The sequence below is a fragment of the Podarcis raffonei genome, chromosome 2, assembly GCF_027172205.1.
Source record: "Podarcis raffonei isolate rPodRaf1 chromosome 2, rPodRaf1.pri, whole genome shotgun sequence".
NCBI classification, from domain to species: domain Eukaryota; kingdom Metazoa; phylum Chordata; class Lepidosauria; order Squamata; family Lacertidae; genus Podarcis; species Podarcis raffonei.
This window is the reverse complement of record NC_070603.1, coordinates 10,611,762-10,636,777: the sequence shown is the minus strand read 5'-3', so window position 1 is coordinate 10,636,777 and position 25,016 is coordinate 10,611,762. Positions and strand designations below refer to the sequence as shown.

The following is a 25,016-nucleotide window of genomic DNA, read 5'->3' as shown; positions in this document are numbered from 1 at the left end:
GAAGGTATGAGCAGTTCAGTATTGGAAAGTTGCAGGCTCTCCTTTGCTGCATGTTTTCAGCAGAAGCCGGACAGCTGTCTAGCAGGGATGCTGTAGCAGAAGATTTCCAGCAACACTGGGGGGACTGGACTAGGTCATATGCAATAACCTTACCAGCTCCAATATGCTGTTCTGTGTGATGCATAAAGGCAGAAATCAGGTTTTATACTGATGAAAATTGCTCCGCTTGGCAGGCAGGGCAATCTGATGTGGAGCTGAGGGTACAGCTTATGCCAAGCAGACGCCAATGGCACGCCACTAACTGGCCTGTGCTACAGGTCATACGGCTTGGTTGCCTCTTGGCCACAGTCAGTGCTTTGGGGGGGGGCGCAGGGGTACGCATACCTCTAAACATTTTGTGTATCTTTGTAGTTTTGTCCATTTACTGTATTTATTTTCCCCGATTTAAACTATAAAATGGTAATATTCTTGAGTCAAAATGAGAGTACAGTGGTACCTCAGGTTACGATCTTAATTTGTTCCGGAGGTCTGTTCTTAACCTGAAACTGTTCTTAACCTGAAGCATCACTTTAGCTAATGGGGCCTCCCACTGCTGCCACGCTGCCGCTGCGCGATTTCTGTTCTCATCCTGAAGCAAAGTTCTTAACCTGAAGCACTATTTCTGGGTTAGCGGAGTCTGTCCTGAAGCGTATGTAACCCGAGGTACCACTGTATAAGATTGCTGGTAACACATCAGTGCAAGTCTGTAGTAAAAACTGGCACCTGCAGCTGTGCGTGTGTTTGTTCATTGTTGGAGACATGTGGAAAGGAAGAGATAAGCAAGAGCCCTTTCCTCATCCTATTCCCAGAAAGAAACAGAAGCTTTAGAAGTAGGGAAGATTCTGTCAAAGGATGCACAAAGATCCCTGGACACGTGTTGATGGGTCCTGTGGCTCACAGAACTGTAGAATTGGAAGGAACCACAAAGGTCACCTGTTCCAACCCCCTGCAATGCAGGAATCTTTTCGTCCAATTTGAGTCGTGAACCCATGAACCTGATATTAAGAGTTTCATGCTCTACTGACTGAGCCATCCCAGCAGTCATTTTTTAAAGAACGGGTGCAAGGGCTCATATCAGCTTAGAAGGCATGCCTTATGCACATACTCAGAAACACTCTCTCGTTCCCATGAGACAGGCTGAAAGCTGACATGAAGAACAGGGCTTAAATGAAATAATGACTGGGTAAAAAAGGGATCAGGGACACGGGTGGTGCTGTGGGTTAAACCACAGAGCCTAGGACTTGACGTTCAGAAGTTCGGCGGTTCGAATCCCCGTGATGGGGTGAGCTCCCGTTGCTCAGTCCCTGCTCCTGCCAACCTAGCAGTTCGAAAGCACGTCAAAGTGCAAGTAGATAAATAGGTACCGCTCCAGTGGGAAGGTAAACGCCATTTCCGTGCGCTGCTCTGGTTTCCCAGAAGCGGCTTATTCATGCTGGCCACATGACCCAGAAGCTGTACTCCGGCTCCCTCGGCCAATAAAGCGAGATGAGCGCCGCAACCCCAGAGTCGTTCACAACTGGACCTAATGGTCAGGGGTCCCTTTACCTTTAAAAAAGGGATCTCTCCTAAAACAGGGAAATCCAAGACTGGCTTGGAGGAGCAGATTCCCCTATTCCTCCCAAGGGCGTCACTGCATCTTGCCCTGACGCCTCTGCCTGCCGCAGTGCACATGGAGTTAATCAGAGGCACCCAAGAGCCAACTCCTTTTGCAGGGCAGCTTTCCACCAACTTGCCCTGAGGTGCTGGTAGCGGGGGGAGTCACCCACACGACCACCCCCAAGCAGGCTCCGCTGCCGACCTTGTGGGGAGGCTCACGTTTCCCATTCTCCCGTGACATTAATAATGCAGGCCGGGCCGTGTCGTGCTCAATAGCTTGCTGCTAATTTGCTGTTCTATCCTTTTGTGCACCGGCCGAACGGGACTTTAATGGATGTAATGATGAGAGGCGGAAACCTGAGAGCCGGATCCCAACCCAGCCGTGCCGCCAGCTGCGTGGCTCAGGAGCAGGGCACGCCACCCCCCTCCGCATTGCCAGTAGGGCGAGCCTTAGGTTTCCACGGGATCAGGGAAATTTGACGAGGCTTCACCTCCTGGCCGACCCTCCCTTCCACCCCCCTCGCACCTTCTGGTGTTGCTTGTCCCAAGGGCGCCTTCTGCTCCACCCATGTGGCCTTTCTTTCCAACAGCAAAAGAGGACCAGGTGGGAAGCCTGCATCCACATCCCATAGGGTTCCTGCTCCAGGCATATGTCGCAGGCCCTCTGGGCAAGGGAAGCGAATGGTTAAACATGTAAGGCAGGGAGGGCTATCCTGGGTGGCACTCAAGATGCTGCTGGATGGAGGTGTCATCAGCTGGAAGGCCCAGTGGTACCTGGAAGGCCAAAGGTTCCCCACCCTTCCCTTGCTGTGGCTAAGCTGTGTGGTCCTCCAGGGGTTAATGGACTACAACTCCCATCAGCCCCAGCTGGTGTGGCCTATGTTCCGGGATGAAAACGCTTTATTAGATTTCTTACCTACCCTTCACCACGAGGTCCCAGGATGGTTTACAGCAATTTTAAATTGCAATATTAGAAAGAGTTAGGACAAATCCTAGTCAAGAGAACAGGGCGAGTCTGGAAATATTGTATTACAAGTGTCAAAGACGGAGGAGAAGGGGAGGTGGATCTTTAGTATACAGTGGTACCTCGGGTTAAGTACTTAATTCATTCCAGAGGTCCGTTCTTAACCTGAAACTGTTCTTAACCTGAAGCACCACTTTAGTTAATGGGGCCTCCCACTGCTGCCGCCCTGCCAGAGCACAATTTCTGTTCTCATCCTGAAGCAAAGTTCTTAACCCGAGGTAATATTTCTGGGTTAGCGGAGTCTGTAACCTGAAGCGTATGTAACCTGAAGCATATGTAACCCGAGGTATTATAGCATATGTAACCCGAGGTATTATAGAAACTACATAAGGTAAAGGGTAAAGGGACCCCTGACCATTAGGTCCAGTCGTGGCCGAATCTGGGGTTGCGGCGTTCATCTCACTTTATTGGCCGAGGGAGCCAATACAGCATGACTAAACCACTTCTGGAGAACCAGAGCAGCACACGGAAACGCCGTTTACCTTCCCACTGGAGTGGTACCTATGTATCTACTTGCACTTTGATGTGCTTTCGAACTGCTAGGTTGGCAGGAGCAGGGACCAAGCAACAGGAGCTCACCCCGTTGCGGGATTCGAACCACCGACCTTCTGATCGGCAAGTCCTAGGCTCTGTGGTTTAACCCACAGGGCCACCCGCGTCCCCTACAGAAACTACATAGTGAATGTGCAAAATGTGCCATTGTGGGCAGGCCTTTCAACAAGGCTCCTACCCCCAACCTGAATTTCTGAGGGCAGTGGAACAACCTCTGCCAATCTTCACAGGTATTTGGTGGCCTAAGTTGTTGAGGGCTTTAATGTGCGCACCTTGAATTGGGCCCCAAAACGAATCAGCAACTAATTATGGGAGTTATAGTTCAACAAAAACTGGAGATCCACAGGACTCCCACCCCTGTTATAAGCAAATCCCCATCTCTCAGCCTTGGTCCCTTTAGGCTACAGGTAAGAACCATGATTTGATTAAATTTGTGTGGGGCCAGTGGGGCTTTAGGATTTCATTAAGGCAGAGCCGTACCTAGGGGTTGGTGAAACCGGTCCCCACCACCTGTAGCCTAAAGGGACCAAACCACTTCCAGCCTCCCTGTCATCTGAGCAATGGGGAAGAAGAGGCTGAGCGATGGGGATTTGCTTATAACACAAAAATCAGACAACAGCAGCCAGAATTCTCTATGCACAAAGAGACCAGGGAAAAGAGACGGCGGAAGAAGATTGGAAGAAATTTAAAGACTATCTTAAGAAACATTGTAAAATTGTTGAATGCTAAGACGTTGTGGATTTGGAAAATATGAGGTTGTATGCTGTAACCATTATGCAATATGAAAAGAAAGGTTAAAATTATTTATTAGAAATTAGGGAGGGATTTGTTGATCAAAATTAATTAGGGATTGGAATGCAGTAAGGGGAGGTACGAGGAGGTCGGGAAAATAAGTTTTATGAAAATAAGGGATTGAAATTATACATGTGGTGTTTTTTGTTTTGTGTGTGTTTATGGTTTATGTTTTTGTTTTTTGTTGTGATATGTGTGCTTATAATGTGTGAAAAAGCTAATAAATATCTTATAAAAAAAACACAGAATTCTCTATGCACAAAAATGAAAGAAGAAGTTCCCACCAAAGAAGAATGTGTAAGTATGGTGGTGGACTATGCAGAAATGGCAAAGTTAACAGCCAAAATAAGAGAATCTAATGATGATTGCTTTGTGGAAGAATGGAAGCCCTTTTCAGACCATCTAATATCATAGTTTGATGTACTCATGAGGCAGATTTGAAATATGAGCAACAGAAGGAATTAGAGAACACAGTATTGATGTGTTGGTATAATAAATAAAAGGGATTGTGTAGTAGAGAGAGGGGGAGAATTAAACCACCATGGGAAATGGGGCAGGAAGTTGAGAAAAGTTAAATTTATTATGTATTGAAGCATATATGTCAAACTTTTGAAAATTCAATTTAAAATGATTACAAAAAAAACCCCAGACATATTTGTGGGGTGATGCAATGCACGACACAAAAACATGCAAATCTTTAGCCCTTCCTCCCTGCCTCACTCTCACTACAGGCATTTTGAGTACTTGGGGCCTATAAAATGTAGTCATTTCTAATGTGGCTATTGTGATAAAGTGATTTTTTGGAGGGGGGTACAAGGGACCCTAGGTACGTCTCTGCTTATGGGGTTGTTGTGAGGAGTACCAAAGTGGTTTTTTAAAACACAAATGCTCAGTATTGATAATCACGAGATTGAAAACATACAGTCGGACTTCCGGGTTGGCGCCATTGTCTAATGGCGGATTCCCTCTGAGCTCCGGAGGGAATCTGCTCAACAGGGGTCGGGTTCTGCCGCGGCGGCGACGCGGGGACCCTTAGAAACCACAGGCGCTGAAGCCTGTGGACCTGGTGACTCGGTGGGCACCATTTGCGCACGCCCCCGACCCGCAAAGAAGCCTTTTTAAAGGCTTCGGAACGGGGGACGGAGGGAGGTGTGGTGCTGAGAGTTCGACTGCTTCACCTGCTGAGTGAAGCCGCATGCCATGGATGGAGAGCGCTAATTTCTTCTTTTGAACTCTTGGATCAAAAGTAACGACCCGTGAGTAACACGGTAATTGGACTTAAAAGGGAAAATTATTTCTGGGAATTCGGCAAGATCAGGTAAGGTGCTAAAAAGGAAGTCAACCTGCCCGCCTTGTAAACATCGTAAAGCAAGGATTTTATTACTAAGGTTGTGTGAATGTCTTTTTTTTTTTTGTGGAAAAGTGCAATTAACTTTATATTGGGCCAATTTAAGTGACTGTGCTGGAGGATAAGAGAATGGAATTCACCCCTCCCCCAAAACCCGGGAGCGATCGGGGAGAGAGCCTGTGGAAGAGGTTTATAGATTTTGACAGCTGTCAAATTAGCTGTCAAAGTTGGGGAAAAAAAGGAGAACTGTGTCTTTGCTGTCTTTGCTGGTTACATCTGATACAATTTGGTAACAAATTGTTAAAAACAAAGAAGAAAAGGTTAATTTGTCATTAAGTAACTAGAATCCCTCTAGAGGGGGTTCAGGACATTACAAAAATGGCTGTAAGTGGAAAAATACTGGCTAAACTGGAAAAGACCTTCCGTCTTTTGGGAAATCTACAGAAGCAGACAAATGTTTTGACTATGAGTGTAATAACAATGAAGGGAACAGTAAACAAAATTGCTGAACCTGGAAAGGATATGATTCAAGCTCCTGCAGATGAACAGGGAAGTGTTGTTGCTGATACAAAAATCCTTATAGCCAAACAGGAGAAAGAGTCTGAGTCATTTGAGATGCCATTTAAAGAATATGAGAAAGAAGGAGGCGCTGGGATGTTGCAGATGGCTAAAGAGAGCCAGAGGCCTGTTAAGTTGGAAACAATTGAAAATAAGAACATGACAATGAAAGTTTGGCTGGAAGTGAAGAATGGAATCTGGAGAGATCTCCTCTTATGGGGATCTGAAGACATATGGAATATAAATATGGACAGTACAGAGTTTGGAGCCTTTGGGACATTTGAACTTATGAGAAGCAAGAAACAAGATTTTGGCTCCATTGTTAAATATGGAGGTCTGACTGGAAGAAATATGGATTTTACTGGAACAGAGCCTCTTCGAGATTCGGAATTTAAAATAAAGGACTATCAAGAAAACCGGCAGAGAGAAATTGAGAGAGGGTTAAGTGCCTCGGATGTGAGATCGCCAGGCTGATTTTGGATGGACTGATGGACTTTGGTTGGGGATCGAAACCGGGAAAGGGGGTGGGAGGGCTTCGGGAATTTAAAGGGTGTAAAAATATGATTCTGTTTTAATTAAGTTGGCTTTTGCCACTAACATAAAAATGGGGAATCTGGGGAGAGATTTGGGGCCGACCTTAGCAAAAGATTATCAAAAATAAGTGTTTCGTGTATAAAGATTGGGATTTTTAAGTTTAAATAGGTTAATTAAATTGATGGAGGAATTTAGGGAAAGTATGTTAAGAATAAGTTTTGAAATATAAAGACAGAGGTTTAGAAGTTAAAATTTGTTTAAGATAATTGAATTAGAGGAAATAAGGTAAAGTGGGGGGGATAAAAATTGCTGAGCTAAAAATTGGAATTGGAATACAAGAAGGGCAGGTGTGGGGAAGTCAAGGAAATTGGGTATGGAATGTAATTAAGGTAAACTTTTTAAACTGCTGTTTTTCTTTCTCTCTTCTTTTTTCTTTTTTTCTTCTTCTCTTTTCTGTTTTCCTTTGTATTCTTTTTTGAAAATTTTAATAAACATAATTTAAAAAAAAAAAAGATTGAAAACATACAGTGTGATTTCCCTTGCAACTCACTAACCACAACACATTCTCTCCCAGCACCCGGACCTCAGAGCCAGAGGCTGTAGCTTCCATGCAGAATTAGTCCCAGACAGTGCCTCTCTTTAAGAGACAATTGTAGCACAGCGGCTAGTATGTTTGTTTTGGACACAGGAAACCTAGATCTCTGTTTGGATATTAAGTTCCATCGGTCTCCAAGCAGAAGAATAAGCGGGCACAGAGCTGACATGAGAAATGGCAACCATCACAAACCAGTACAGGAACATTTTAGCCTAGCCGGACACTCTGCTATTGGTCTTTATGGAGGCTATCATTGAGCAAATGAACGTAACAGGGAAACTCCAGCGTGAAACTGAATTACAACTTACTCAAAAGTTCCAAAAGTTCATTTGGGTCTGAACAGCAACAATTTTCTCAATGTCTATAGGTCTTAATTTACTCAACAATGCTAAGACAACCGTGTTTATATTTCTGATCCTGGACTAGTTACCTGGCCACCCATGTGCATATATACTTGTAACCAGTGTTCGAAATGCCCATTGTTCTAGGCTCATTTTTCGACAGGGAATTTAATTAGTGCAAGCAGTTTCCGAGCTATGAGCACAGTACTGCACCTAAGATTTCAAATTAAAACTGCAGCGTGGAAGGAAAGGAGGACCTTTTTCTGCCTCCCCACTTTCAGCTACTCTCTGAAGACTGGAGAAGAGACCCTCTTAAGAATATTAGGGGGGTGGGCAGGGGAGGGACACTAGACCATGTGAAAAATTAACATAATATTTTAGCTGCAGTTCATTCATTTTCAGCTTTGTATTCTTATTATAAAAAAGTGTGCCTAGACATTCCGTTGTTGTGCCCATAACCTAGGTTTAAGGTGCCATTTAGCTCCTAGTTTCATATCTCATTTTCTAACACTGCCTATAACTCAGCACAGTACTTCATGCATCTGATAGAATGGGTGTCGGCAGAGCCAGAGGAAAAAGTGTTCTGGATTAACTAATCCAGAAAAAAGACTGTTCTGCTTCGATTTTCAACATGACTGCTTCAGATCAAAATGCCCAATCCTGTGTAGATCTATGCAGAAGTAAGCTTCACAGGGTTTACTATCAAATAAGTATATGGAATATATTGGCTTGTTTGTTTAGTAACACAGACCAACACAGCTACCATTCTGGAAAGCAAGCAGAAGTTATTCCTGTCTGACTTCAGCATCTATATCTATATAGATATTTTTATTTATATACTAACCTCTCGTAAACTGTGAAGGCAATGTCTAGCAATATAACATAAAAACCATTAAAAGCAGTACAGAACTATCAATAAAATGAACCGTCTTAACAAATATAGATCTAGATCTGCACTGTACATTTAAAGCCGTATTATGAACAGTTGTGTCTCCCCTGCAAGAATCATGGGAACTGTAAGGGTGCTGAGAGCACACCCTGTTACCCACATAGAGAGATTGTCCTGAACCCCTGGCCTACCTGGCAGCAAGCCTGTATTGTCAAGTCTCTCAGGCTAGGGGGACTTGATAAAGTCCAGCCTGAAGCACAGTCCTGCAGACATCTTGAAGCATCCAAGCTGAGGTCTATTAACATGGGCAGCTGAGCAGACACAGCACCTCAATTCTGCTTCCCTTTTATACTTTGCCTGCTGATTGCAGCACTTGGGCTTCATGTGACAGGTGACCCTCACCTGTTCCAAGCCTATTAGAGCTGATGAATCACACCCCTCCTCCTAGAACTAGGGATGTCCTACCATATCCTCCAACATTTCTCCATTGAAAATAGGGACATCCTATACCAGGGGTCGGGACGCAGGTGGCGCTGTGGGTTAAACCACAGAGCCTAGGACTTGTCGATCAGAAGGTTGGTGGTTTGAATCCCCGTGACGGCGTGAGCTCCCATTGCTCAGTCCCTGCTCCTGCCAACCTAGCAGAGTGCAAGTAGATAAATAGGTACCGCTCCGGCGGGAAGGTAAACGGTGTTTCTGTGCACTGCTCTGGTTCACCAGAAGTGGCTTAGTCATGCTGGCCACATGACCTGGAAGCTGTACGCTGGCTCCCTCAGCCATTAAAGCGAGATGAGCGCCGCAACCCCAGAGTCGGTCACAACTGGACCTAATGGTCAGGGGTCCCTTTACCCTTTACCTTTATACCAGGGGTTAGCAACCTTTTTCAGCCATGGGCCGATCCACCGTCCCTCAGACCATGTGGTGGACCGGGCTATATTTGGGGCGGGGGGGGGGGGGGGAATCAATGAATTCCTATGCCCCACAAATAACCCAGAGATGAATTTAAATAAAAGCACACATTCTACTCAAGTAAAAACACGCTGAGTCCCAGACTGTCCGCGGGCCGGATTGAGTAGGCGATTGGGCCGCATCCAGCCCCCGGGCCTTAGGTTGCCTACCCCTGTCCTATACCCGCCAACATTTCTTCAATGAAGATAGGAGTGTCCTAAGGAAAAGCGGGACATTCCAGGGTCAAATCAGAAACCAGTTAGGCTTCTGTAAATCTGCCCCGATCCCTGGGAAATAAGGACACTTGGAGGGTCTGAACAAGCTCCAGGGAAGATGGAAGCTTTTTGGAAAAAGTCCATTCTATTGTTTCTCAACCTGTGGGTCCCCAGATGTTGTTGGACTACAACTCCCATCATTCCTAGGCAGCATGACCAGTGGTCAGGAATGATGGGAGTTGTAGTCCAACAACATCTGGGGACCCACGTGTTGAGAACCGCTGCCTGGAGCTGCGATGACAAACATACCTCAGGTGCCCCTACTGCTGGCATCTATTTGATCTATATTGCTTATGCTCATAAGAAGCACCCTGCTATCTAACCTAGCATTTGGTTCTCACAGGAAACTTGAGAGCAGAAACTCAGCTGCAATTCAGAGACATACTGCCTCCAACAGTGAACACAAGCCATAGTCATCATGGCTAGAAGCCACTGAGATCCTCCATGAATTTGTCTAATCCTCTTTTAAACCAGGGACAGGGAACCCATGGTCTCCACATGGCACTGAACTACAACTCCCGTTATCCCAGACCATTGCCCAAGCAGGCTTGGGCTGATGGATGCTGGAGTTCAACCACAGGCTCTTTGCCCCTGTTTTAAAGCTATCTATGTTGGTGGTTACCACAACTACTTGTGTGAGTGAATACCATAGTTTAACCATGGAATCGCTGGAGCAGTGTGTAAACGCTTGCAAAAAATTGTCCGTCTTGCTATGAAGGCAAGGCACCATGGAGCAAGATGTACAGTGGTAACTCGGGTTGCATATGCTTCAGGTTACAGACTCCGCTAACCCAGAAATAGTACCACGGGTTAAGAACTTTGCTTCAGGATGAGAACAGAAATTGTGCTCCGACGGTGCGGCAGCAGCAGGAGGCCCTATTAGCTAAAATGGTGCTTCAGGTTAAGAACAGTTTCAGGTTAAGAACGGACCTGAGGAACGAATTAAGTACTTAACCTGAGGTACCACTGTACTGTAAAGTAGGAAGGGACCCGAAGGCATAGCTGTCAACCTTCCCTTTTTTTGCAGGAAATTCCCTTATTCCAGCGCAGTTCCCCGCTGCTTCCCGCTGCTATCCCGTAGACTGTCCCCGGGACAGGTGAGGCTGCTGATCCCTTATTTTCAAGGCTGCTGATCCCTTATTTTCAAATCTGAAAGTTGGCAGCTATGCCCCAAAGGTCATCTAGCCCAACCCCGTTTGGGCCTGCAATAGAGTAACACTGTTAGCCCTCTAGCAGCACTGGATTTAGGGTGGTGCAGGTTTTAGGTTGGTGCAGGTTGTTCCCTTAGGGATGCGGGTAGTGCTGTGGGTTAAACCACAGAGCCTAAGACTTGCCAATCAGAAGGTCGGTGGTTCGAATCCCCGTGACGGGGTGAGCTCCCATTTCTCAGTCCCTGCTCCTGCCAACCTAGCAGTTCGAAAGCACGTCAAAGTGCAAGTAGATAAATAGGTACCGCTCCAGTGGGAAGGTAAACGGCGTTTCCATGCACTGCTCTGGTTTGCCAGCTTAGGCATGCTGGCCATGTGACCCGGAAGCTGTACGCCGGCTCTCTCGGCCAATAAAGTGAGATGAGTGCCGCAACCCCAGAGTTGGTCACGACTGGACCTAATGGTCAGGGGTCCCTTTACCTTTACTGGTGTAGTGGTTAAGAGCGGTAGTCTCGTAATCTGGGGAACCGGGTTCGCGTCTCCGCTCCTCCACATGCAGCTGCTGGGTGACCTTGGCCCAGTCACACTTCTTTGAAGTCTCTCAGCCCCACTCACCTCACAGAGTGTTTGTTGTGGGGGAGGAAGGGAAAGGAGAATGTTAGCCGCTTTGAGACTCCTTAAAGGGAGTGAAAGGCGGGATATCAAATCCAAACTCTTCTCTTCTTCTTCTTCTACTTTTACTAGGTTGTTCCCCTGCACAGGGCACTGCGCCAAGGGGACACCAAATAATAAGAAAGAAAGAAAGAAAGAAAGAAAGAAAGAAAGAAAGAAAGAAAGAAAGAATTATTGTGAAAATAAGAAGCATTATTGGGGGGGGGGGACTGCCAAATTTCATCCTGGCTCAGGACACCATATTACCAAAGTCCGCCCTTTCCTCTGTAGATTCTTCCTACAGTTTGGACCCATGCGACAAAAAGCTGCACTTTAGCATTAACTGCGCACCCGCAGGCTTTTCTGTTCAGCAGACATGTTCAATGAGCTGTGCGTTACTGAGCAAGATGGATGCCATCATTAGAAAGAACTGAGATCCCACCCATATGGTTGCCTATGCAAGGGGCATATTGCTCTAAGAATATCTAAAACATATGGTGCTCTGGATGTTGCTAGACTACAAGTCCTATTCTTCTCAACCATTGACCATGCTGGCTGGAGCTGATGGGATTTGGAGTCCAACAACATCTGGAGGGCTACAAGTCCCCCCCACCTCGGCCTAAAATTACATTGGAGTAGATTGCTAAAGACAGCATTAGGAGGCACTGGAGCTCCAGGGGTCCCCATAAGCCACTAGACCAGGCACCCCCAACCTTCGGCCCTCCAGATGTTTTGGACTACAATTCCCATCATCCCTGACCACTGGTCCTGTTAGCTAGGGATCATGGGAGTTGTAGGCCAAAACATCTGGAGGGCCGCAGGTTGGGGATGCCTGCACTAGACACCATTGCAGCTCAAGTGTTTCCGGTGTGTTATGTCAAACCCTGATAACACCAAGGTTGAAGGTTTGAACCCTGTATGGGACAGCTGAATATTTCCGCATTGCAGGGGGTTGCACTAGATGGTCCTCAGGGTCCCTTCCAACTCTACAATTCTATGATTCCTTCTTTTCCTCGGCTGCAACATCGGGTGGTACAGCAGAAGGTCGCCCTGTTTGTCTCAGTCCTATGTTAGTAAGGTTCTTGCAAAAGTTGTAGTGCCCTCTAGTGTCCAGAAATGGAAATTTCTCCCTGCCTCTTCCTGCAAACCTCCTTTCCCTGCTCCAAACTGAAATAAATGACAGAGGGAAGGAATGCCTGAAGCTCTGCTCTGTGGTAGGTGGAGGGTGTGTTCCTACTTAGCAACATCAGCTTTCCATACACAGACACAGACAGTAGCTCCTGCAGCCAATCGGAAGCCATGCTGGACATCTGGCTTCCGAAAATCGTTCGGAAACCGAAACACTCACTTCCAGGTTTTGATCGTTCGGGAGCCGATTTGTTCAGGAGCCAAGGCGTTTGAGATCCAAGGTACGACTGTGTATATACTCAGGGGACAAGGTTGAAAGGCAGGTGATCTTTCCCATACCCTCTGTTATGTACTGAGTTGAATAGAATCCAAAATGCAGCAGTCTGATTGGTCCTAGAACAATGCAGCAGTCTGATTGGTCCTAGAACAATGCAGCAGTATGATTGGTCCGCAGGAGCCACCCCATCCAGCTCCAGGTGGAAGTGAATCCACAACCTGATTGGCCTACAGGAGAATCCCGGAATTAGCCAATCACATGCAGCCCATTGTGTAAATAATGTATATAAAGCAGACATTCTGGGGGAACTTCCATTCCTCCTTACCACTATGAGCTGAATAAAGAGCATGAAATCCATTCTCGACTCCGAGTATATTTCACCCTCCAACGTTTCTCTCATGATTTTATTATTTATACCCCGCCCATCTGACTGGGTTGCCCCTGACATTCTAGGCAGCTTCCAACATATATGAAAACATGTTTTAATAAAACATTAAACATTAAAAAACCTTCCCTATAAAGGGCTGCCTTCAGATGTCTTCTAAAAGTTGTTACTGATCTCCTTGGCTCGTATAACTCCATACCCTCCAAAATTTCTCCGGTGAAAATAGGGACGTCCTGAGGAAAAGGCAGGACATTCTGGGATCAACTCAGAAACCAGGACGGCTTCTGTAAATCCAGGACTGTCCGCGGAAAATAGGGACACTTGAGAGGGTCTGCTTTTCTGAGAATGCACGACACTAGCTGTGGAAAGCAAGCCAGGGTTGAGAGAGCAAAAATCACTCCTGAATTGCATCATCTAGTCCCAGGAACAACAGTGTAGAGGAGATTTCTTCTGAGGACGTGGAAAGTTAATTTCCCTCACCACAGAGGGATCACAGCCCACATGTACAATTATAGGATTACAGTGGTATCTCGGGTTACATATGCTTCAGGTTACTGTTATGTACTGAAGTTCTCACCCTGGGCCAGCAGGGGGATATTGTAGATAGTTATGCAAATGGAGGATTGAAAGTGACGTTCAGTGATTGGATAGTTTTAGAAAGTTGTTACAGTTACGTTGTTCTGGAGCTCTATATAAGCAGGCTGACTGAGCTCCTCAGCTCAGTTCTGTTCCAGCTTACAAATAAAGAGCTGCTTTGGAAGAATCGCTGTGTCGTCTGATATGTTCACCCACAACTTAACAGTTACATACGCTTCAGGTTACAGACTCCGCTAACCCAGAAATATTACCTAGGGTTAAAAACTTTGCTTCAGGATGAGAACAGAAATCATGCTCCGGCAGCGCGGCAGCAGCGGGAGGCCCCATTAGCTAAAGTGGTGCTTCAGGTTAAGAACAGGTTCAGGTTAAGAACGGACCTCCAGAACAAATTAAGTACTTAACCCGAGGTACCACCGTACACGGCAGGACTTCTGCATGCAGCTTGAAGAGATACCTCGGTCTAGCCATCATGCTGTACCAGAATTATTCTGTTTAAGGATATTTAAGAAGCTGCCTCCTATTGATGAGGACCATGGATCCATCTAGCTCAGGGATGGGGAATCTGTGGCCCTAAAGTTTAGAGCTAATCTGACCAAACTCTCACCAGTTTCCGTAAGAAATGCCATTATTGAGCTGTGTTTCCAAGTTATGCCCTCTGCAGTCTTGGATGGCCAGTACAACAAGGTCCCTTATGCAGACAGACTGTATCTTGTGGTCAACCTCAGGTGGAAGACATAACTCATTATCTGTTAGCCTGCCCTTTATATAGAAACCCAAGAGACGGGTTTCTGAAACCTTTGTGCACATAAGCAAGCAGGTACACCCCATCAGGAATGGTTCAGTTTCTTTTGAGTGATAATAATAGCTTCAAAATACACAGAGTGGCCCTCAATGCACTGGCTGCAAAAAAATATAATGAAATCAGGAAAAAGGAGTTAGATCAGTGTTTCCCAAACTAGAGTCTCCAGCTGTTCTTGGACTACAGTTCCCATTATCCCTGACCACTGGTCCTGCTAGCTAGGGATGATGGGAGTTGCAGTCCAAAAACAGCTGGAGACTCAAGTTTGGGAAACCTTGGGTTAGATGAAATCACTATAAGTTGTTGTGGTGATTCAGAGGTTTAATCTGAAATCAAGCTAGTTTTAAGCTTGGTTGTGCCTCTCCTCTCTCACACACACATTATGGATATATATTCTGTATTATTAATGTTATGTACTGAGGTTCTCACCCTTGACCAGCAGGGGGAATACTGTAGATAGTTTTCACTCAGGTCCACATATGCAAATAAGGAACTGAAAGTGACGTTCAGTGATTGGATAGTTATACAAAGTTGTTACTGTTGCGTTGTAGTGGAGCTCTGTATAAACTGGCTGAACCCTTCAGTTCAGTTCTGTTCCGGGCTGTCAATAAACAAGAGCTGTTTGAAGAATCGCTGTGTTGTCTGATATGTTCACCCACAACTTAACAATTAATATCATTGCTACAAGTTTGTCATGGCCTTTGGCTAGAATAATAAATTTCTTTTAAAAAAAAACACCCTGAAAATTTGTTTTGTCGTTCTTACCCTAGGTATCTTCCCCTTGTGCCATGATTATTACTTTTAGATGTCAAAGATAGATTTTAGACTTCCTAAATGAATTTCCCATGATGCCAATAAAAACTTTTTAAAAACACACCCAAAAAGTGCCATGAGCAGAAAGTGGTGAGGGGTGGCAACATTGGCAGAATCTGTGCCATAGCCTGGAGGGTCCTCACTCCTGGTTTGGGAGATCAGTATTCGAATCATACCAAACTTCAGTTTACTGTGAATTTGTTTTCATTGTTCCCCAAATAAACAAACCTGTTTTTTGTTAATGCTGAGTAATCGTCAGTGAAACCCGTGCTTAAAGGGGTTTGAACGATTACCCCCCAATACCTACACCTACGCCCATGCTGTTAGCACTGCAAGACTGCGGCAAATTAAAATGGATCTGGTTTTTAAACACTCGTTTAGCCTGGTTACTTCACCTGCTCTCCCGCTATTCGTGATTGGCATATTATTTTAAGGCTTTTTTAAACTGTACGCGCAAGGCGTCTTCGGGGTATTTGCAGTGGAAAAGGCAGAATCAAAAAGCTTTTCAATCAAACAAACAACCAAAAGCAAGAGGCACCTATTTTTACCGCAAAGATTTCCGAGCGCTGGAACGGGAAGCCTGCTCAGCGCCCAAAGCCATTGTGACAGGCCCCTTAACAAGGGAGAATCCATCAAACTGCACGCACCAGGCAGGGGTGAAAAATGCTCGTCACATTGCAGAGTCCACTTTTATTGGGGCAGGAAGCGCCGGGGCGGGGAGCAGGCTTCAGCTGGGGTATAAACATGATTTACATGTTCCAGGTGCATGTGTCCAGGCCAAGTTCCAGGTTGCAGCTCCAACTCCCTCATTAAAGAGCTGAGAATACCTCCCTCGCTAAGCTATCTATATTTAGCTTCCCTTGTGGATGCCGGACACATTCCCAGCCTCTCTCAGCCCTAGCTAATCTTCCTCCTGGGAGCCTGCAGTCAAAGCAGATCTTTTGTTTACTGCCCTACATTGACTCGTCATCTTCGATCCCAATGACATTGCAGGCAGACGCATCACGGCAGCCAGGTTATGATGTCACTGGCAGAGGATTATGTCCTCACCAGGAGTGGGAGCCAGTGGAAAACGAGAAGAGAAGATTCCATTGCCCCTGCACATAAAAACTTGGCAGCGTTGCCAAGAGACTGCATAACTCTCCTGGTGGGACACTGGAAATGCCTGGAAGTGCAAATTGTGGGATATTGGGGAGCCATAGGCTCCTTCAGACATCTTGTTTATTCAGCAACTATCCTCATTTGCTGGCGCAAATTTTAGGAGGTGGTTAGATTATATCCAGTCTTTGTTGAGCATTCATTCCAATTTGTTTATGACGCAGTGATATGACAACGAGAAATTATCCGGCATGCATCCGGATATGCTTGTGGGGTGTTTATGAGCATTCCCATTAATCATTCATCCATCCCGTTCTTTTTGGTGCATTTTGCCATCATTTTCCAAACTGCAAAAAGTTATATATATATATATATATATATATATATATATATAGACTTTTTGCAGTTTTATATACAGTGGTACCTCGGGTTACATACGCTTCAGGTTACATATGCTTCAGGTTACAGACTCAACCCAGACAGCTAACCCAGAAATATTACCTCAGGTTAAGAACTTTGCTTGAGGATGAGAACAGAAATCGTGCTCCGGCGGCACGGCGGCAGCAGGAGGCTCCATTAGCTAAAGTGGTGCTTCAGCTTAAGAACAGTTTCAGGTTAAGAACGGACCTCCGGAACAAATTAAGTACTTAACCCGAGGTACCACTGTATATAAAAAGTGGATTTGTTACAGTAGGGTGACAGCGCTCATTAATGCATTTTAACTGAGCAAACCTACAGTTCTGCTATGCGTTTATGTGCCTCTTGCAAAATAGTGACAAGTCTGAAGGCATCCTATAGCTGCTCCTGCTTCCAGAGAATTTACTATCTCTCCCTCTTGCCAGCCCCACTTTGGTCAAAACTGCTCCCAATCAATAGCTATGCTTGTTTAGGGCCTGCAGGGACTGATAAGGTTTAAATCTGAATTGGCTACCACTGTCAGCAGTGGGAACAATGTTTTGTGTCTGATGTACAACATGCTGCTGCAAAAGATGTTTCTGTGCTTTTAATAGCAACCCAGAACAAGAGGGAATTTCAGGAAGTAAAAAATTCTCACCTGTGAGGCAGTGTGATATGAAAAGCTGCTAAATCCCAGCACTTCTCTGTTCTACGCAACTCATAAAGGTACCCCAGGACAAGAGTAATCAGACCTCAGCAAAGCTGTCAACCTTCCCCTTTTTTGTGGGAAATTCCCTTATTCCAGTGCCGTTTCCTGCTGCTATCCTGGATTGTTAGATATCCCGTAGACTGTCCCTGGGACAGGTGAGGCTGCTGATCCCTTATTTTCAAATCTGAAAGTTGACAGCTATGGACCTCAGGCTGGTCATATCTACTTCACTTTTTACCACAACCCCAAGATCTACCAGTGTTATAATCAAGTGCAAAGAAAACAACAACAAAACAGTAAGAATTAAAAAACAGGTCTGCCTCTGAGCACATTCTGTGCTTAGGAATTTGTTTCCTGTCCCAGGCTTGACCTGGGCTCAAAGTCCTTTAACACCAAATCCACTCCAGGTTAGCGGCAGAAGCAGCTGGCATTGCAGGACAGTGCCACAGAGCTAACCTATCCTAATGCTAGCTTGGCAGATCCTTAACAGGGTGGGGCAGTGGCAAGGTGGGGGGCACTGTACTGGCACGAGTACTGGGCTGGCACTATACTCATGCAGCCCTGAACTTGCTGGTGCCCTGCCTCACCCCTGAACCATCCCAGTACATGGCAGCAATGCTGGGGTCTGGGAGACAGCTCTAGGGCACAGCCCCAGTGTGCCAGTCGCGCCTGCTTAACTGCTTTCTTTTCAGCAGCCTGATGTAGGTGGGGGAAGTCATTTAGTCGTTGCTCCTGTGAACTATACTTGGAGTCGAGAGTGGATTTCATGCTCTTTCTTCAGCTCATAGTGGTGAGGAGGAATGGAAGTTTCCCCGGAATGTCTGCTTTATATACATTATTTACACAATGGGCCCCACATGATTGGCTAATTCTGGGATTCTCCTGTAGGCCAATCAGGTTGCGGGTTCACTTCCACCTGGAGCTGGATTGGGTGGCTCCTGTGGACCAATCAGACTGCTGCATTCTGGACCTTATTGTTGTAGGGCCAATCAGACTGCTGCATTCTGGACCCTATTGTTCTAGGACCAATCAGACTGCTGCATTCTGGACCCTATTGTTCTAGGACCAATCAGACTGCTGCCTTTTGGATCCTATTCAACTCAGTACATAACATCCTGTGAAACAAATGGGAGTCAAGCCCCCTTTTGTTGATCTTCAAATCTGCCAGAAGACCTGCCAGAAGATCTAGGAGACCTGCCCTCTGGTCTAAATGTATACCACAGACTACTGGCCAAATTCCAGTAGACAAGCTGTAGCACTTCCTTGTTGCTGGGGTTATTGTAAGTAGGGAAAGCCCAAGGTGGTGCCCTCCAGATGTTATTGGACTCCAACTCCCATCAGCCCCAGGCAGCATGGGCATCGGTCAGGGATGATGGGAGTTGTAGTCCCGCAACATCAGAAGGGCACCACTTTGGCTACTCCTGCTGCAAAGAATGTCAGTCTAGGTGGCTCTTCCTCTTCCTCTGATCTGGCAAGGCATTTCCTATGTTCCTAAGCCAAAGTGCTCAAGATCACTTAACAGAGAGTGCACATCCTTCTTTTGTCAATGCAAAATACATTAGTGGGCTGAGTGCTGGAATTCTATTTAAAACTAAAGCAGGTCATGCAGGACCGGGAGTCAGTCCGCCCATCCCTGCTTTATTGCCTCTGGTCATCCCCGAGCCGAGTCAGGGGAAGAGACAAGCTCCCTGGAGCTGGCCCAGGGCTGGCTCCTTTCTCAATGGGATGCTTTCAGAAAGACCCGAGCCTTGGCTTCCCTCGCTGCTTAGGATGAGGTAGAGCCAGGGCTCTCTGGCCCACGTCCCAACCTCCCAGTGCTATTTACAGGCTGCAAAGTTTGGGATTCTTCAGCTGCTCTGGCCCAGCCCATGGATTGGCCGAGGTCTCTCCCACATGCTGTGGGCGAACTGAAGCAAGTTGGATGGACGGCAGGTGGGCTGGTGCTGGAGGCAGAATTCCCGGGCTCCTTCAAAAACCACTTCGATCAGGACAGCTAGAGAGCTGCCTTTAGCCTCCCGAAATGGCAATCTCTCCTGTGAAGCAGGAGGCAATGTTTGCCTGTTTCCCCTCCCATTTATAAATTGCTAAAACAAAAGGTAGTTGGATTCCAGGGTACTTGGAAGTAGCCCCTATGGATGGGCCAATTGGTCAATTTGCGTCTCTCTCAGTTTCTTATTTTTCTAAGCTTAAACTCAGGTCTCCACATTTCAGCAGCAACTTGTGATTATTACAGTGGTACAGTATTTGAGTGTAATCCATTCTGGAAGACCGTTTGAGTTCTGAAATGTTCAAAAACTGAAAACTCAATACGGAAAAGGAAGGGTGGACTGTGCCACTTCAGGCTGCAAGTGGCAGGAATCAAAATTTTGAATGCTTCCCTACACAAAAAGAAAGAGACTCTGTGTAAGCAGAAAACTAACACTGGAAGAGGTATATTAGAACCTTTCTTTCTGATGCGTTCGGTTTTAAGCTAGCCCTCTTCCTGACACATTAGTTTTCTACTTGCGAGGAGTTTTTACATGGCACATTCAAAAATATCATGCACCAACACATACCGCACACAGTCTTTAGTGGTACAGTTCATTTTACTAGCTCATTCTGCTGCAACTATATACCTAATAGGCCAAAGATCAGGTAGGTGAGATGCCTGGGGCACTAGAACGGCGCTGTAAGCAGTGTATTAAAAGAGGGTTAGCTGTGCCACGGGCATCATGTGGTCATTACTTTTGTTTAATTAAACAGAGGTGATGCGCTTCCCATTGTTAAAGAACAGCAGCACATTGTTCTATAGCTAAAGAGAAAAGTGGCGCATAAAATTGGTAGGAGATTACTGTAGACCAGGAGTGGAGAACCAAGATGTTGCTGGATCATAACTCCCATCATCCCAGACCAACGACCATGCTGACTCATGCTGATGGTAGCTGCAGTCTAACAACTTCTGAAAGACCACAGGTTCCATCCCTGGTGTAAAGGAAGTTTTAGCCTTGCGAGGATTCCCCATACCCTATTTTTAAGTGGCTACATGATCACTCCTATGACGGCTTTTAAATGTTAGCAGAACACAAGTATGGTTGTGACACGAGACCCAGTGATGACACTGACACTAGCCAACAGGGGCCTTTTCAAGGCTGTAATGTGTAATACAGTGTAACCCAGCAACCAGGAACCAACAGGACGAACCAGGAGGCAAGGTCAGAAATTAGGTCAGAACCAGAGAACAAGCCAGGGTTGAAGACCAGGAGCACGCTAGAGCTCAAGAAGCCCTTGTTGCTCAAGCAAAACTCAACGGGCACAGGGATCGTGGACATACAATGAAGCTGAACGCTGGGAGATTCAGGAGGGCAGATTTTAAAAAGTACAAGCAGGGAACATTTTGCACATGTTCGATTGGAAGGGTGGCAAACTGAACGAAGCCAGTGAGAGAGACATCTGTCAGGAGCTGGAGTCAGGTGTAACACCCAGAGTCAGTTAACTCTTTATTCAAAGAAACCAAAACAGCACAGGCCTATAGCTCGGTGGGGGCTATTGGTGGGGACTTTGTGAGCATCCTCTCCATCAGCATACATCCGGGAGTTCTGGCCGAACAAAATCGTGAAGCACTATTTGCCCTAACATGCAGGTTGGAGAAAACTATCAATGCCACTACACATATCCTCCGACAGTTGCAGTCTGAAATTGAGGATTTGAACCAGATAGCAGCAGCTGGTCACAGCAGGAGTGGGAGACTTCTTCAGCAGCCTGCCTGGTCTCTGTCTGCTGGCCCTCCCTCCTCCTCTCCAGTCTCTGCTTCTGCCTCTGATTTTGGACTGCTCTCTGCTCCAGAGTCTTCCCACTCACTAAACCCTGTTGCCTCTTCTGCTTCCGACACCTCCTCCCCCCAGTCTGCTCCCTCTTCTCCCTCTGACCACTCATTGTCACCCCACCACCGCTCCCTGAGCTCTGAGTCTTCTTCTCTTGGGGGGTTCCCCAGCTGCTGCCCCCCACCGCTCCTCTGCATCCAGCCAGTCCCTGACAAGACAGCAGTGTGGATCCTGCTGCTCGCTGGCAAGAATCAGCCTTTGGAAAAGATGCTGCTCATGCTATTTCCTCCATGGGGAACTGACACTGTTTGATAGACTAGCATTGTCTGCCAGGGTGACTCCCTGCTGCTAAGCTTGCAAGCTTGTAAATGAACAGATAGCACCCAAAATGCTAAGTCTCAATATACCCTCCTCTCCAGGGCGGGGAACCCACTGCAAAAGGCTTTTCCTGGAATGGCCTTTGAATGCGCTCTGCACATGGTCAGAGGCATTCTCCTCTTCATCTCAATCTGTTCCAGGCCAGCCTGAGCCCTGGAGAAGCCTTGCTTAGCACGGTGGCTGTGCATCGCACCCGCCTTCAACAGGCAAACATACTGTAAACATTTCTTTCCCTGTCATTGCCAGCAACAAAGAGAACGTCTCCTGCTGTCAGGCAAACAGCGAGCGCAAGGCTTTCTCTCATTCTGACTTCAAAGGCGGCGTTTCAAGCATAGAGGAATTCCAGCCATGCTGAGCAGGAGACCCACAAGGTCCTTGTGGGAGAGTGTGCAAGAACTCAAGAGTGCAGTTCACAGTTCCAAGTCATCTTTCTCAAACAGCAATCGTCCCCTCTTACATTAGCGCCAGTGGTCAAACTCTCTCCACCTCAGGACCCTCTGTACTAGGACTGGGCGATATCTGGTTTTCAACAACACGTTATAACACCAGCTAAACATTGTGATATACAGTGGAACCTCAGTTTCTGAACGTAATCCGTTCCAGAAGACCGTTCGACTTCCAAAACGTTCGAAAACCGAAAACTGAAAGCGGAAGCCTCAATACAATATACATTACAATGTACATTACAGGAATATAGGAAACTCAAAACAGAAGCTGTGTAGCACGTTCGGCTTCTGGAAATCATTTGAAAACCGGAGCAGTTACTTCCAGGTTTTCGGGATTCCGGAACCGAAACATACGACAACAGAGGCATTCAGCAACCGAGGTTCCACTATACCAATATATCATGATGTCTGAAATAAGGATGGAACTATGTGGAAGCGAACAGTAGGGCTTGACGATATCTGGTTTTCAACATTGTGATCTATCACCAACTAAATATTGTGATGCACTGATACATCATGATGCCTGAAATAAGGATGGAGCTATGTAGAGGCATTGGCTGGCTTCACAGTTTTTCCCACACTGTGATTTTTGCACACACACACACATCAACACTTGCAATACCGGTATATTGCCATGTCAAAAATTATGAAACCGATATCACGATATGGACTTCAAACTGGTTTTGGACGAAATATTCATATATCTCCCAACCGTGCTCTGTACTTCAAACCATCACACAATTCTCTCTCTCTCTCTCTACACTCATTGGCCCTAAGTTCAGGGAAAAGTAGACTCAGCTAGGAGGACTTAAACTGGGACACAGAGGATTAGGGATGCCTTGGTGTGTGTCCCATACTCTAACCGCTACACCACACTGAATCTCTTGTGACCTGGAAACCAACTGCAACAATCTGAAAGGCGCTACCAGCTAGGACAACTCTTCCTGGGATGAGAAAGGCCCAAATACTCCTGCCTGGAACTCCTGGGGAGCCGTGTTTAGGAGGACACCCAGATGCCAATTAACAATTGAGGGGGCACATGAGGACCGAAGCAATTAATGTCACATGCCGTTAGGCCTGCCGTATCACTTGCAGCTATAAATACCAATAAAAAGGGGACAGGCTTTTGCTCAGTGGCAGAGCATCTGCTTCACATGCAAATGCTCCCAGATATATAATCCCCAGCGTCTCCTGATATAGCTACGAAAACCCCTAAATGCCTGGAAAGCCATTACCAGTCAGCACAGATCGTTCTTCCCCAAATTGGGCCCTTCAAGATGCTTTAGACTGCAACCCCCCATCAGCTCCAGCCAGCACAGGGCCAGAGTTAGGTACCAGATGAACCAATGCAGGGATGGGGTCAAGGATCAGCACAGTTGCCTAGGCTTGCTGCAGGGAGGAAGATTTAGGGAGGAAGGGGACTCCATAGAGTCAATGTTGGATCTGCAGGGTCCGGCAACTTCCCATAATGTTTAGAACCAGCGCCCCTGTGTTCCTAGTGGTCCAACTCTGTATAAGGCAGTTTCATACAGTCCTCTGTAAACCTGCCAACCAAACCTGTGATTAAAATAAGACTTAAAAGTTGGCTTGCAGAGTATGCTCGATACTTCCCGGCAGGGACAGCTCACCTCTGGCTCTCCAGATGTGGCTGGACTTCAGACCCCATCATTGTCCCTGACTACTGGGCCATGCTGGTGGGAGATGGAATCCAAAAAGATCTGGAGGGCCGCAGCTTGTACGCTCCTGCCTTAGGAGAAGATTTCCTAAGCGATCCAGCAATCATAAAAACACCAGCAGGAGGAATGCTATTGTTTCCCTTACCTGAGCCCAACATGTGGATGAAATCCAGAGAGCGGGGGTATAAGAACCGGTCACATGAAGATGCAGATCTGGGAAAGGTCAGAGGTCACCAGCGGAGGAAAGCTCAAGGAGATCCAGATGCCACAAGAGAGATAGGAGACAAAAACCCCAGCGGACGTCCTGCAGGGTCTGCCACCATCAGAGCTGGTCAGAAGGAGCCACTAGGAGGAGATCCATCATGCAAAGCGATCTCACATGGCAACCCACCGTGGGAGATGTCTCGGGAGGCGGGTTACAAGGAGAAGGAGCCGCGCAGGGGGGAGGCTGATCCCACCGGGGTGCGTCCCAGTTTGCCTGCCAAAGCCACCACGGCATGACACAATGGGGCCGCTCTGTCTCACTGCATCTCTCATCAAAGGCAGAGCGAGAAGGCAAAGACGACAGCAAAGAGAGGACTTGAAAGGCGGCGCGCGGACGTCAGGGCTTCACCAGTCCCTTTTGTAGAGGGAGGCAGAGGCAGGCGGAAGGCAGGCAGACCCCCGGAGCCCAAAGGAGGCCTGGACGGGGCGTGGGGACCGGTGTCTCCCTTGCTCAACTTAGCCACAAGCTCTCCCTTTGGCCATGCAAGCAGCTGACGCGGGCGCTGGGAATTCCTCTCCTTGCTGAGCCAACAAGTTCTGGGAGCTGGTCCCAAGAGGAGGCAGGACAGTTTGCACAGCTGGGAAGTGGTGTTGGCTTTCACCCGCCGGGAGAGGTGGAAGTGAGCCACTGTGGGGGCCCTTTTAAAAAGCAGCAGAGGGGCAGCAGGTCTTACCCAGTGCAGAACCAACATTGGGAAGCCTTGAACTTACACACACACACCAATCACAGTCCCCCAAAAAGGACCGCAGTCTCTTGGGGTTGCCACCTTCTGTGCCTGCCTTCGCTCCTATGACCTGAGCAGTGGGCTCCCCTCCCCAATTATCTTCCTGTCGAGGGAAGCTTTATCAGATCAAGTATGTCTCTTCTTTCACTGTCCGGGTGTCACAAAATTGAAGGAAGCCTGCCACAGTTGGAGGCAGCGATGCTTCTGAACACCAGTTGCTGGAAACCGCAAGATC

At 46.9% G+C, this 25,016-nt stretch overlaps 1 protein-coding gene across 3 annotated transcripts in view; it reads right to left on the bottom strand.

Annotated features, from left to right (window-relative positions):
• ZNF385A (zinc finger protein 385A) overlaps positions 1-24,215 on the bottom strand; it is a 202,277-nt gene extending 178,062 nt beyond the window's left edge. For 2 of the 3 annotated variants that reach the window (XM_053373228.1, XM_053373243.1), the window contains exon 1: positions 23,938-24,215. In XM_053373228.1, the coding sequence (XP_053229203.1) occupies positions 23,938-23,950 (13 nt within the window). In that variant the 5' untranslated portion in view covers positions 23,951-24,215. The remainder of the gene's footprint in view (positions 1-23,937) is intronic. The other variant, XM_053373252.1, reaches the window with a different exon arrangement.
• Positions 24,216-25,016: the final 801 nt, after the last annotated feature.